The 15,380-nt window shown below is 41.7% G+C and overlaps 1 protein-coding gene across 1 annotated transcript in view; it reads left to right on the forward strand.

Moving 5' to 3' along the window:
- The window catches only part of FRAS1 (Fraser extracellular matrix complex subunit 1), a 538,610-nt gene that overhangs the window by 223,278 nt on the left and 299,952 nt on the right, over window positions 1-15,380 (forward strand). The window contains exons 7-11 of the mRNA XM_061420570.1: window positions 5,380-5,463; window positions 7,108-7,209; window positions 7,715-7,906; window positions 12,799-12,888; window positions 14,797-14,832. Coding sequence (XP_061276554.1) covers window positions 5,380-5,463; window positions 7,108-7,209; window positions 7,715-7,906; window positions 12,799-12,888; window positions 14,797-14,832 — 504 coding nt within the window. The remainder of the gene's footprint in view (window positions 1-5,379; window positions 5,464-7,107; window positions 7,210-7,714; window positions 7,907-12,798; window positions 12,889-14,796; window positions 14,833-15,380) is intronic.

Consider the following 15,380-nt stretch of genomic DNA (forward strand, 5'->3'; position numbering starts at 1 on the left):
CCAAGAAAATAAAAGTCTAAGTGCTAAGAAAGGTGTGTGTTTCCTTGACCAAGGGTCTGGCCAGTTTTAACTTAATGTTGCTCTACTTTACTGAGATCAGATTTTTTGCTGTCTCTACTGCCCAATTTTCTTAAATTTTGAATTCATGAAACGTAAAACTCTAATCTCTAGTTTGCAAGAGTTCTCACCATGTTTCTTGGTGACTATGTGCTTTACATTTGGGGTGTCCTCGTCCCCATTTTTTATCACTTCCTCTACCTCCCCCAATGCATGTATTTCCCATTCATTTTGTTATCTTTCTTTTTGTTTCTTTTTTTACATGATGGGCTCTGATTAGATGTAGAAAGGGAGGTGAAGGCTACAGTGGGCACTCTGATGGCTTCAGGTACTAGTGGCCACAGACTGTGGGGATGAGCCATGTTATGTTTGGCACTAAGAGTCAGAGAGTTCAGAGGAAGTGATGATTCTCATTTCTATTTGGTTAACAAAGCAAAGAAAGGCCACCAAAATTCTAATGGTCCGTGCAACCCCTCTTGGCACTAGCAGGAGGTTGTCTGATCTCCTTTTTGATGGTACAGTTTTCATCTCATTTTTATATTTTCAGAGGTATCATAGGAGAAGATACTTTGTGACGAACTATTAGCCATAATATACTATAAAGTTTATCATAGTATTTTAATTTAAGGAATATGGTAAACCATAATTAAATACAGTTGACCCTTAAACAGCATGGTTTGAACATATGCAGATGTTGTCAATAGTAGATAGTACAATACCCTATGACCTATAGCTGGTTGAATCCATGGATGCGGAACCACAGATGCAGAGGAAACATGGATACCTAGGACTGACTAAAAATTACATTCCGATTTTCAATTGCATGATGGGTCAGTTTCCCTTACCTCCATTGGTTCAAGGGTCAACTGTATATCCTTAATGGTGGCCCTATCCCAAATTATAATGACATTAATCATACATATTTTTTTTTGTACTGAACTCCTGTGATTACTAAGGGTACTGTATTAGACTTAGAGTTGGCAAATTTTTCCTGTAAAGAGCCAGATAGTGAATGTTTTCAGCTTTGTGTTCCATGTAGTTGGAACAACTACTCAACTCTGCCATCACAGCACAGAAACATCCACAGGTAATATGTACATGAGTGTAGGTGGCTGTGCTCTGGTCAAAGCTTATGGAAATTGGTGGTGGGCTGGATTTGGTCATTTGTCTGTAGTGTGCTGGTCCCTGTATAGTCTATAGGTTTGGAAAGGCAAATCCATGAGTTGGAAGTAATGGAATTCCAGCTGTGAAAGTGTGTTAGTTGCATAGTCTTGTCTGACTTTTCGTGACCCCATGGACTGCAGTCCACTAGACTCCTCTGTCCGTGGGATTCTCCAGGCAAGAGTACTGGAGTGGGCTGCTGTTCCTTTCTCAAGAGGATCTTCATGTCCCAGGAATTGAACCCCAGTCTCCTGCACTGCAGGCAGATTCTTTACCATCTGAGCCACCAGGGATGAAAACAATGCCAGCTGAGCTACTTAAAATCCTAAAAGATGATGCTGTTAAAGTGATGCAGTCTGTATGTCAGCAGATTTGGAAAACTCAGCAGTGGTCACAGGACTGGAAAAGATCAGTTTTCATTCCAGTTCCAAAGAAGAGCAATGATAGAATGTTCAAAGTACATACGATTGCACTCATTTCACATGCTAGCAAGGTAATACTAAAAATCCTTCAAGCTAGACTTCAGAAGTATATGAACCGAAAACATTCAGATGTACAAGCTGTATTTAGAAAAGACAGAAGAACCGGAGATCAAATTATCAACATCTGTTGGAAGATAGAGAAGGCAAGGGAATTCCAGAAAAAGCATCTATTTCTGCTGCATTAACTGCGCTAAAGCCTTTGACTGTGTGGAAAGCAAACTGTGGAATACCAGACAGTATTCCACTTAAAGTGATGGGGATACCAGACCACCTTACCTGTCTCCTGAGAAACCTGTATGCAGGACAAGAAGCAACAGTTAAACCGTATGTGGAACAATGGACAGGTTCCAAATTAGAAACGAGTACATCAAAGCTGTATACTGTAACCCTGCTTATTTAACTTATATGCAGTGTTCAGTTCAGTTCAGTTCACTCAGTTGTGTCCGACTCTTTGCGACCCCATGAATCACAGTTACTGAAGAATGAATATGACGTCAGCTAAAACTTTATTTTTACTTCCTTGCTGAAATTTTATTAAACTCAAGAGCTGAGGTCAAGGAATGCTCAATTATTTCAATCCATGTCGAATTTTCACATACTCTATGAAACATCAATTGTCATATTTTTTATAGATTCATCCAGTAATAAAAGTAACCTAGTACAGAGAAAACAGTTGTCATTTTAATTCCAGTGATTCAGGTGTTTAAAATTAATCCCTAATAGAGAGTAATGCATTAATCTAGCTGATCATACGTAATTGGATTAAAATAACCACAGGCATGACTGGAAGTTTCCATGAAAAATTAAGGTTATTTGACACCCTCCACCACCCTCACCTTCCCCCAAGTACCCTGGCCTTATTTTCTTGCAGAGTGAATTCCATATGGATTATGATAGTGGAAGTGAGAAACAGATTCAAGGGATTAGCTCTGATAGAGTGCCTGATGAACTATGGATGGAGGTTTGTGAGATTGTACAGGAGGCAGTGATCAAGACCATCCCCATGAAAAAGAAATGCAAAAAGGCAAAATGGTTGTCTGAGGAGGCCTTACAAATAGCTGAGAAAAGAAGAGAAGTGAAAAGCAAAGGAGAAAAGGAAAGATATACCCATTTGAATGCAGAGTTCCAAAGAATTGCAAGGAGAGATAAGAAAGCCTACCTCAGCGATCAATGAGAAAGGTCTCATCACTTCATGGCAAATAGATGGGGAAACAATGGAAACAGTGAAAGACTTTATTTTCTTGGGCTCCAAAATCATTGCAGATGGTGACTGCCGCCATGAAATTAAAAGACACTTGCTCCTTGGAAGAAAAGCTATGACCCACCTAGACAGCATATTAAAAAGCAGAGATATTACTTTGCCGACAAAGGTCCGTCTAGTCAAAGCTGTGGGTTTTTCCAGTAGTCATGCATGGATGTGAGAGTTGGACTATAAAGAAATTTGAGTGCTGAATTGATGCTTTTGAACTGTGGTGTTGGAGAAGACTCTTGAGAATCCCTTGAATGGCAAGGAGATCAAACCAGTCAATCCTAAAGGAAACCAGTCCTGAATATTCATTGGGAGGACTGACGCTGAAGCTGAAACTCCAATACTTTGGCCATGTGATGTGAAGAACTAACTCATTTTAAAAGACCCTGATGCTGGGAAAGATTGAAGGTGGGAGGAGAACGGGATGACAGAGGATAAGATGATTGGATGGCATCACCAATTCAATGGACATGAGTCTGAGTAAACTGCAGGAGTTGGTGATGGACAGGGAAGCTTGGTGTGCTACAGTCCATGGGTCGAAGAGAGTTGTACGTGACAGAGTGACTGAACTGAACTGAATGATTATGCAATCTCATTTTCTGCTTTTTGTGAGAAGAAGTGCAGATAACTGTTTAGGAGGTATCTTCTGTATAAATTCTACCACTTCTTTGTAATTGAAACTTGGTTTATTCTAATCTTTCTTCTTTTGGCTTTAATTTGCCTTCCTTTCTTCCATTTTAAAAGCTGTAGTGATGTCAAAATGAGAAGCTGATTCTTTGTCTTCTCATCATTGTGAAAATTCTTTTTAGGGCAGCAGAGACAAAGGGTCTGATATTCTGGGGGTGGGTGCGCTAGAGCTGAGACTGTAGGAATAAGGAGGTGGGGTGTCCCTTGGGCATTTAATGCTTGTCACCCATATTTCTCTGCACTGCCATATTCCTATTAATAGATATCTCAGGGTGTGACTGATTTTTTTTTTCATGTTAAAGTGAATAAAATGAAAATGTTTGTCACTCATTTGTGTCCGACTCTTTGGGACCCGCTTGATTATAACTCACCAGGCTCCTCTGTCCGTGAAATTCTCTAGACAAGAGGACTGGTGTGGATAGCCATTCCCTTCTCCAGGGAATCTTCCCGACCCACAGATTAAACCTGGGTCTCCTGCATTGCAGGCAGATTCTTTACCATCTGAGCCTCCAAGGTACTTAAGGGCATGATAGGTTTTTTTCATGTTAAGGATTCCCTCATGCATACAGTTGAATGTGTGGATTCACATAAAGTTCCAGAAGAACAGTGAGATAGTTGATCAAGGGAAGGATCCCCTCACTTTGAGATTAGTGCTAACTCAGCGGGAGTGTAAATGTTCTGAAGTGTTGAAATGGCTGATATTCTGAAGTCCTCTCTGCCAATCATTTACCATTACCGGTCACCTTGGACAAGGTGTCTCTGTGACCTTGGGTAAGTTCCACAGCCTTTCTGGTTTTCACTTTGCTTGTTTTAAAAGGGGAATAAGAGTCCCTATTTCACAGGTTCACATAAAGTACCTAGAACGGTACTTGGCAAACAAAACCTACTCTTCTTTTTATTATTATTATTTAAAGTTGGGATATAGTTGCTTTACAGTGTTGTGTTGGTTTCTGCTGCCCAGTGAAGTGAATGAGCTAAATATATATATATATATATATATATATATATATATATATATATATATATGTATATGTATATTCCCTCGGAGAAGGCAATGGCACCCCACTCCAGTACTCTTGCCTGGAAAGTCCCATGGACAGAGGAGCCTGGTAGGCTGCAGTCCATGGGGTCACTAAGAGTCGGACACAACTGAGCAACTTCACTTTCACTTTTCACTTTCATGCATTGGAGAAGGAAATGGCAACCCACTCCAGTGTTCTTGCCTGGAGAATCCCAGGGACGGGGGAGCCTGGTGGGCTGCCGTCTATGGGGTCGCACAGAGTCGGACACGACTGAAGCGACTTAGCAGCAGCAGCATGTATATTCCCTCTCTCTTGGACGTCCCCCCATCCCCCTCACATCCTACCCATCTAGGTCACTACTGGGCATAATTCAAAAAGACACATGCACCTCAGTATTCACTGCAGCACTGTTTACAATAGCCAGGACTTGGAAGCAACCTAGATGTCCAAGGAAGTACTATTCTTATTGCTATTAGCTGTGCTTTTATGTGTTCTTAGAAGTAGCTGAGAGTTGAGGAATGTGCAAACTTCTCAAGTTACACTGCCCTGAGAAGTGCTAATTCTTATCAAAGCACCAGGTGACTAATAAATACTAAAGGAGAGGAAATTGCTATTTCTGGCTGCTTTGAGGCACATGTTTGAGTTGGCTGTGAGTGGAGTTTTCCTACTGTTGTGGATTTTATTAATATCGCCTTCTGATGGACTCTTTTTGGGGTGTTAGGATGAAACCGTCATCCGAGTCCCTGGAAAGTGCTGTCCACAGTGCTCTTCGCTGTCGTGCTCTGCTGCTGGCCAAGTGTACGAGGTAAGCTTTGATGTGCCCCTAGTAGGTGTTGTGACACGCATTCTTACACATCTGCTCACTGCCTTGCTAACCATCATTCCTTCCCCGCCCTCATCTGACTCTGTGCCAGCATTAGTAACTCAGTACATAAACGGCTTTTTTCTTCTCTTCATGGAAAGCCTTTCTGAAAAAATTAAATCGGAGAGGATTAGAAATATAAAAGAATGTGCTGGCAAGCAGCACCTGGTTCATGAACCATGGTGAACTCTCTGTTCACACGTCTTGAAGGGAAAAAGGAGTACAATTGGTTACTGTCAGTGGACACTTAACCTGGAGCCTCTGGGAATATCTGTCTGGGTTGGACTTTATGCACTGATATTCAAAGACAGTGTCTCCTGACTTACAGTGATGTTGGGAGCAATGTGGGGTGGGAGGACAGAGAGGGAAGGGCAAGGAGTCTGATGGTGGTGGAGCCTGCAAGCTTGAAAGTGCTATTGGGACAGTGTAGGTGACTACCCGGCACAGAGTAGGTACCAAACGAAAGTGACTTCAACAAATTGAGCGAATGAATGTTCTGTCTTGGGAGTGCCCAGCTGAACCAAAAGAAGGTTACATTATTCTAAAGCAAAGAATCTATCAAAAATAAACCCAACTACTTCCCTTGCTTACCAGTCATTCTGAGGAAAAGTAAATAGAAATTGTGATTTTTGACTCTCAGCAGAGAATCTGGAAGAGTATTAGGGGATGAATGACATAAATTCTAGATGGGTCCCTTGAAGGCTAGATGAAAACAACTCATGGGGAAATGATTTTTCTATATACTAGATCTCTGCTGTCTAATACAGTAGACACATACATGCTGGATTATTTCCTCCTGGAAGGAAGAGCCTCTACATCTGTTACGGTGTTTCAGGCTGCCAGCAACAGAAATGCTCCTCTAAATGTAGCTAAGATGAAACACTTATGACCTCACGTAGCAGGAAGCCCAGAGGTGGGGAAGTCGCAGGGTTGGTCAGGTCTCCATGATGTTGCCTTTTGATCTTTGTAGTCTCCTGTCCTCAGCATGTTGGCATTTGCTTTCTGGCTTGTCCCCTCATGTTCCAGCCGTTGTATCTTCCACGGCTTCAGGCAGCTCGTCCTCACCCACTCATTACTTAAGCCTGATGGAAGAAAGGGGTGGGCTTTTCTTCTTTTATGGGGTGAGGAGTGTCCTTTCCTCAACCTCTAGCATTCTTCCCCTGCGGTCCCCTTGGTGGGGGACTAAGTCTGTGGGCTGGCTGCAAGGGAAGCTGGAAACGTGAGTATGTGGCCATGAGAAGTGGGTCTCTCAGCAAAGAGCTAAAGAAAAACCATCTATTAGCCAGCAACACTGACTTCCTATGACGCTCAGTGTTCCCAGGCCTCTGTGTACCTAGCATAAAGCAGGCAGGCCCTCAAGGCGTCTGCAGAATGAATCTAGTTGAATAAGAATGAATCCAAAGTTCTCATTGGACATTTCCTGACTTTTTTTTTAGAGCCTCTTGCTGTGTGAATGTTATCATTTCTCAGGATTACATTCAGTGTGACTCAATTGAAAACTAATAAAAAGTTGTGTGTCTTATGTGCCTCAGGTTTCTATTTGCTACATGTGACATTTGATTTTCTATTTTTTCCCCCTTTCTTCAGCATGGAGAGCAGTGGCAAGAAAATGCCTGCACCACGTGTACATGTGACCAGGGCCAGGTCAGGTGTCACAAACAGCCCTGCCCTCCATTAAGATGCGAAAAGGTATTTGGGAGTGTGCAGCTTGATTCTCCAACTTTTATCGAGGTCATTTTCGAAATGCGTTTCTTAGTCCATTGTGTCCCTTGAAGAAAGACAGTGTTCTGATGCTCAGATTATGAGATAGAGGTAGGAAGCACCTGCCTCCCAGGAAGGAGGTGGGGGTGGAGGGGAACCTGCCTCCATTTGGGGAGGTGGGATAAGGGAAAGTGAAAGTGCTACTTGCTCAGTCATGTCTGACTTTTTGCGACCTCATGAACTGTAGCCCATAAGGCTCCTCTGTCCATGGAATTCTCCAGACAAGAATGGAGTGGGTTGCCATTTCCTTCTCCAGGCGATCTTCCCTACAGGGATCAAACCTGGATATCCCACATTGCAGGCAGATTCTTTCCCATCTGAGCCACCAGGAAATAGTGTACAAACTTGGTGTTTTGTGTCCTTCCCTTTTGCTCCGATGCTTTGGTGCCCTCATGACCACTGCCCTTCCCCTCCCTTCTCTCTGCTTCCTCAGGGTCAGAGACGGGCTCGGCTTCTGGGGCAATGCTGTGAGGACTGTGTGTCTCCTGCTGGAAGCTGCTCGCACAGAGGGCTCGTGCGATACCAGGATGATATGTGGAAGGGCTCGGCCTGTGAGTTCTGCGTGTGCAACCGTGGCCAAGTGACCTGCCAGACTGCAGAGTGTGCCAAAGTGGAGTGTGCCCAGGTAAGGAGCAAAGGCATCTCTGTTTGGACTTGAAACCCTCTCTGCAGTATGATCGGTGGTCCCCCACCTGTTCCCTCCCGTCCCTTCCCAGCAGAGGGGACAGCCAGGTTTGATGGCTCAATTTCAAGTTGTCTCCTAGCACGGAGCTTCTGTAGTGTAAACGTTACTTTCTGTTCAGATTGGCTTGGAACAGCTAGCCCGGAGCTGTTAGCTCTTGGTGCAGCTGGTTAGATGGGAAGCCCTGAGCCAGAGACATGGACACAGAAAGGGATGACGTGGACAGGAGCCTAACAGTCAGCACAGCTGGGCCTCGTTGTTGGTGGCTGCCCAGCTCAGTCTGGTTCTGAAGCAGAGTCCGCAGGTGCTCTGAGGGTCCAGCTTCTATCACAGGCCCCACTGGCAGCTTTTAGTGGTGAGCCAGCACCTGGAGGCTCTTCCTGTGAATCAGGAAAGAAAATGAAATGTGTCTATGTTTTTGTTTTAAAAAGGCACGAAGGGAGACCCCATAAATAATTAACTCTGTTGACCTCCACATTCTGCTGTCTGCAGAATTTCTAAAATCTTTTAACAAAGTAGCCTGTGTTTGGACTGTAGATATATATGGTAGGGAAATTGCTTTTTTTATTTTCCCTTTGAACTCAATTTTGACCCGCTGCAAAACAAATTGCTTTCAATGCTGTCTCCCTCTCCCTGGCTGCTCCCATCCGCCCCACCAGTTTCCCGCGGGGTTGTAAACTTGAGTGGATGAGGGGAGCTAGGAAGATCTGAAGCACGGGGTGTCTGTGAAGGCATTTTTCTTTCTTGTTCTCCCCCACGTCTCAGCTGCTCTTGACATGGCTCCTGGGGAGGAACAGCCTATCAAACAGGGCTGTCAGCGACAGAGCTCTTTTTCATGTTGCCTCCTACTTCAGTGTCTCAGCAGAGCTGAGACACATTTAGGTAAAGAGGGCCTTGCCTTTCGCAGATTTATTTCCCTCCACATGCCTTTTCATCTCTCTTCTTCATGTCAGGGGAATCAGATTGGTTGGATGAAGATGAGAAAAACCCTGGTCAGGGCCCTCTTCTGTTTCCCTCTCTCTCTCTCGGGCCAAGACTGGGCTTCCTGGCCTTGGCAGTCTGCCCAGAGGATGCTGGGATATTTCCAAGGTTTTAATTTGTCTGATATCCCAGGGTTTGTGGAAAATCAGGGAGAGGTGATCCTTGTAGGGTGGGTCCCTTAACCACCTAGTTTCAGTCAGATCTATAGCAAGAGTCTCACTCAAAGGAAATAATCTGTCGCGCCCTCCCCACCCAGTGTTAATGCATTTGCGAGTGCCTGCCAGTCTCCATGGCTCCTGCTGTGGTGGCATAAGCCAGGCCCTCTCCTCTGTTCTTAGGGAGGTGGGGAGCAGCCGCTGAAGCCAGGGGAATGGGTCTCAGTGTTCTGCAGGTCACCCCATGGCACTGTCTCACCTGCCTCTCATTCTCCGCCCAGGCCCACTTGTCTTCTCTTTATGAATTGAGTTCTAATGCCTTTGGCCTATTTCTCCAGATCTTTAATCAATTAGCACATATTGTTTGAAGACCCTGGATTCTACACTGAATGTACTACCAGATGGGAAATTTTAACCAAAACTAAACTGTGCAAAAAAACATCCCTCAGCCTTCTTTCTATGCCATACTTCTGTAAATAGCTACGCTTAATGACCTTGTGCAAAAGTCACTTAAGTGTCTTTCCTGGTGGCTCAGATGGTAAAGAATCTGCCTGCAATGCAGGAGACATGGGTTCGATCCCTGGGTCAGGAAGGTCCCCTGGAAAAGGGAATGGCAACCCACTCCAGTATTCTTGCCTGGAGAACTTGATAGAGATTGCCTGACGGGCTACAGTCCATGGGATCACAAAGAATCGGACACGACTGAGTGACTAACACTTTCACTTTCTCAATGACCTTGTGAAAGCCTGGGATACTCACTTTTGAACTTCTGTGTAGCTTGGAGATAACAGGATGAATAAGATACATTTTAATCTCAAGAGTTCCCAGGCTTTTTGAGGGAAATAGGATACATACATAGGAATTATAATATGCAATGACACCAATGATTAGGAATTAACATGAATAAAATACATTAGGAGCACCTGGAGAAAATGATGACATTTGCCAAGGCGAGCAGTAAAAGTACGCTATTGGTATTTTTACTCAATTCTACCCCACTTTCTGCCTGTTCTAAGATATATCAAGGTCATTTGATTTCTAATCTTCATACCAAAGGTAGAATAAGTCTGTGTCTCTATCCACAAAGGTGCAGAAAAGTAAACTTCTAGAGAAAGAGGCAAAATTGTGCAGCATCACCATTGTAATAATTATTGCATTGTTATCAACAGCAATATTATGATAGCATTGAAATAGCTGGGTTTTTTTTGTTGAAAAAGGAGCAAGTGGCATGACCTTTGTCATTGATGTATAAAACTAAATCCCTAAACACTGAAATATAAGTAAATCAGCAGTAGAATAACGTAACAGGATTATTTCCATGTTTCTATATTTAGTATTATCTTTGAGCATTAATTCAAATGAAGAAGTCAATTTGCCATTTTTTTTTAAAGACCTCACATTCATATATGAGAGATAAAATGGTAAGGGAATAAAAGTTTCTAGCAAAAGACATGGAAGAAGGTAGTCATGCCATGAGGTGCTTTTCCCTTCTCCAGCAGAGGAAAATTCCCTCAAAAGAATGTTTTCTCTTCCAGTGAGCAGGTTGGTGGAATGACAAAGTCTCTATCTGGTGGATGGATACTGGTGTGATTCAATGGTGAGGGGTTAGCAGATTCCATCTGGCCTATGCAGCAGAATCCTCTTAAAAAGAAGAGTTAGTTTTGTTTCACAAAGCAATTTTTCTCAAAGCCGAAGTCTGATGCTAATTGGAGCAAGCTCCTCATTGCAGGGAACTGATGCAGTTTGGGGCATCCAGATGTCTATAAATAGCAAATCTATTTAGAACTTCCTGCCTCACGGAAACTGCATCCTTACTCACCAGGAGCAGGGCTAGTGGTTATTTTCAGGAGCTTTTGAAGACTCAGAAAAGCTACCTTCTTTGCCTTATCGGAGTGATGCAGGCTCCATTTTCAGTTTTGTGTGTCTGTATTGTAGTAGGCACTCAAGACGGAGAAGGCGATGGCACCACTCCAGTACTCTTGCTGGAAAATCCCATGGACGGAGGAGCCTGGTGGGCTGCAGTCCATGGGGTCGCTGAGTCGGACACGACTGAGCAACTTCACTTTCACTTTTCACTTTCATGCACTGGAGAAGGAAATGGCAACCCACTCCAGTGTTCTTGCCTGGAGAATCCCAGGGACGGGGGAGCCTGGTGGGCTGCCGTCTATGGGGTTGCGCAGAGTCGGACACGACTGAAGCGACTCAGCAGCAGCAGCAGGCAGTCAATAATGTCTCATGCATTTCAACTTTAATAGAAGTACGCATACTCTGTCTTGTTTCAAAACATTGTTTTAAGTGACTTAGATTACACGTTTATAAACCCCTTTATATGCTTGGAAAGCAAATGTCTCTGTGTTTGTGGGTTAGGCTTTCACTACCAGCTGATCTGTCACGTTTCTGCAAAACAATTTATATGTAAATACGTCTGCTCCCTGTAGCACCCTCTGACTGGCATGAAATTTTGAGGAATGGTGATCTATCTAACCCCTTCCTTTTTGAAATAACTTTTTAGATATTATAAAAATTATGGTCATTCATATATTTTTGTGTTTCTTTTTAAAGTGATAGTTTCATTAAAATAATACATATTCACTTAGAAAATTGAAGGCTCAAGAGAAGTAAAAAAGAGACTTTAAAATCCATTCGTGATGCTACAATTGAAAGACAACCAAAGCTTTTCTTTCATATTTTTATTTAGTGCACAGTGTTTTTAAACATAAATACTGTGATTATTCTGTTTATGCAATTTTATATTATTCAGTTTTTACCTAAACATGGTTTTTACACTTCAAATGTAATATAGATCACAAATTAAATAATGTCTTCATGTAAAGAAACATCATCATTTTTTAAAAAGTAGATACATCTTTAGAAAGTGGGAAGTGTTTTAAAGAATACTTTTTAGCCTACAGATACTATATGCATATGAAAAGTTGTAAATAAAGCTTGTCTTTTTAATAGCAGATTTCCTGGGAGGTAGGACTTATGTTTAATGAAATTATGTTTTCTAAGTTATAGAATTCAGAATTATTTTTATAGTAAGCATTTATTATTTTATAATAAAAAATTTGAAATGATTGATTTTGATAAGTTAAAAGTGATAAAATGATGGCTTTGAAAGTTTAATATCTGCCTTCCTAGTGTGGCATTTCTTTCCTTCTTTCCTTTAATTTTTAAAATAGTGATTATGTGAATTGGATAACAGTTTCAGAATATTGAATAGAAATTAGTTTTCTGCTGTTTAATTTATGTCTGAGACTTCATCTGTGCATATAGGGATGTGCCTGATTTTGTATTCAAGGGAAAATGTTGGTGTGATTTGAGCACTGTTAATGAAACCAAATCACAAGTTCAAACATTGAACATAAATTTAAGGTCCTTTTCTGAAACTCATAACTTTCCATGACTACAAGATTACTTGTGGCCTTTCTTCTTCATGGGAGTTCCTGGTCATGGGTAGGAAATCATACACAAAGATCATCAGAACTGGAAAGAAAAAAACACTTCTGGAAGATGAGCTGTACTGACTAGGCTTTTCATAGGGATATAGCACAGGGGAGATGCAATAAGTCATAAGCCAAAGCAGAGGGGTGTGTTATGGCTTTTCATTCTACTTAGGGAATTCAGCCACTTCGCAATTTAGTGCTGCTACCTGGAGATGTTAATTTGATGTGTATTTCTGCAACCTTTATTCTGCAGGGTGAAGAATTAATTCACTTAGAGGGAAAATGCTGTCCTGAATGCATTTCAAGGAATGGTTATTGTGTTTACGAAGAAAATGCAGAATTTGTGAGTATCGGGCTAATAACTGAAGACTAATAAAAATGAATCTTTGGAAATTAGTTTAATAAGGGGGCATTACCTTCTCATTTCTTTTACCCATTCACTTGTTTAACAAACATGATTGCACAATTGTGCGAGGTACTGGAGATACAGAAGCCCACACCGCAGACAGAGCCCCTGCTCTCAGGAGCTTTTGTTTCCCGGTGGGCATGTAGACAACAAACACACGTGCTGGGTGGTGACGGGCACCACTTTGAAAATAAAACAGCTGGGGAGTAACTGAGGGGAGAGAGGTGTCTTTTACATCAGATGATGGGGGCAGGCCTCTCATGAAGAGAAATTTGAGCAAAACCTGAAAGAAAATGCTGAGGGAGTGAGCCAGGGATATGTTGGAAGGGGTTACTTACCGGGAAGAGGAATCAGCAAAGGAAAAAACAGTGAAGCAGAAGTGTGCTTGGCAGGTCCAGGAAACAGCTAGAAAGTGAGTTTGGCTGGAACCAAGGGAATGAGGGGGAAAGGCTCTGAGATGAGGTGCAGGAGGTAGCCTGGACCCCAGTTTCACCCGGAACCAGATGGGAGCTGCTGGACAGTCCTGAGCAGAGCAGGGCTGTGAGGGGCTTACTTGTGAGAGAGTCACATTGGCCACCATATGGGCAAGTGACAAAGGAGGTGAGACGGATACTAGGTGGTTCGGTTAGAAGGTTTTGCAGTAGTCTGGAGGACAGTGGTGGTGGTTTGGTCTAGGGAGGCAGTGATATAAAGCGATCAGGCTCTAGGTTTATCCTGCAGGTAGAGCTGAAAGGATTTTGATGTGTTGGATGTAGAGCAAAACTATTAGTTAAGGTTTTATTTATCCCTAAGTCTGTACTTGTTTTTTCTTCTATACCCCAGGGAAACATATTTATCTTAATCTCTTCAAATTTGCTCTATCTTTATAGCTCTTACTTTCCATGTGGGGTTCTTGGAATGTTGATAAATTCAATGTGTTCTTAAAAACACATCTGTTAATCACAGATACAACTGCTTCACTGACCAATCAAAGTGGGATTATCAGTATTAGGATTAGGTGCTCTGACTGGTGAACTGATTCCCACACCCTTTTCTCTTATGATCTGGGTAAATTGCACCTGTCAACTTGCCCATGTTTTGTATAAGCTGGGGATGCTGTGTGTGCAGGGTTAAAACACGTGAGCTCTAAATTCAAAACCCCATTTTGCCACATACTGACAGTGAGCTTGGGCAAGTTACTTAATCCTCAGCTATGGAGATAAAAATAGTACTTATCTCATGGGTCTATTGAGATGATACATATAAAGTCAGAACAATACCTGGCATATAAAGAAGCTTAAGATTATTATTATTATCATAATGCTGTTGGCATTGTTTGCTTCATATTGATACTTCATAATTTAGTTACTTTGTTTCCTAAAAATTTAGGAGATTAAAGTTTCCCTATAAATATTGAAGTTGTGTTTTCTCTCTATATCACAGTATTAATTTTCCTGTCCATTTTTGGAGGTAAATAAAGCCCAGTAGAATTCAATAAAAGCAAGTTCTTTTAAATAAGCACCAATTCCCATGATGCTGCAGTACCATAGAAGTTTCAAGAATGTGCTCTTACAAGCTTAGGTCTCTTGCCTGCAAAGTCCTTCATATTGAGGGGAATTGAAGCCAAATACTCCAGCACAAAGTGAGAATAAGAATTCAAAAATATTTCCTAGACATATTGTCTTCACCTCGTATTGGTATGCTTTTCTTGTTTTTGATATATATTTTATTTATGTTCATAAACAGTGACTGAAGTTGCTTGTTACTTAGGGAAAAATGGATATTTCCTATTGAAAAAAAATGACTAGATCAGCCTAATGGTGTTTTTAGTAGTATAAAAATATTTCTGTTTTGCTTTGTTCCTAGATGTCCTCAAATGCAAGTAAAGTTAAACGTATTCCAGTAAGTATAAAGTTTTAGCTTGTAGATAAATATGTACAAAATTATTTTAAGCAGTGATCTACATAAACTGTCCCGGGAAACCTTAATGCTCAGTATTTTTGTAGTCATATTTGATGGCACTATGGTCTGGGATTAAGAATTGTAAGGATAACAAAGACTGATTCGTTGAACTTTTGCTAAATACTGTCACATTAATTGTTCAGAATGCTTAACATCAACTGACTTAGTAAACATTTTATCAAAACTTTATTTTAAAGTATGCCCTTTTATTCTCTTTAACAATACCTCCTTCATGTCCCCAAACATTCTGGTAGGAACGTTTGTCTCTTTTCTATCTCCAGGGTGAATAGCACATTGAGCAGAAAGGAATTGCTCTTTATAATTCACTTTGGACACTCTGTCAAAGCACTAATGTTTATTATCATCATTTGCTTGGCTGAAAAGAATATTTAGTGTGAGAAAGCCCATGGCACATCCACAGCCCACTAAATGTGGGTATGCGAGAGCTGTCGCTGTAAGAATACATGACCTACTGTTGCTCTTACTAT

The sequence above is a fragment of the Bos javanicus genome, chromosome 6 (genome assembly GCF_032452875.1).
Source record: "Bos javanicus breed banteng chromosome 6, ARS-OSU_banteng_1.0, whole genome shotgun sequence".
Classification (NCBI taxonomy): domain Eukaryota; kingdom Metazoa; phylum Chordata; class Mammalia; order Artiodactyla; family Bovidae; genus Bos; species Bos javanicus.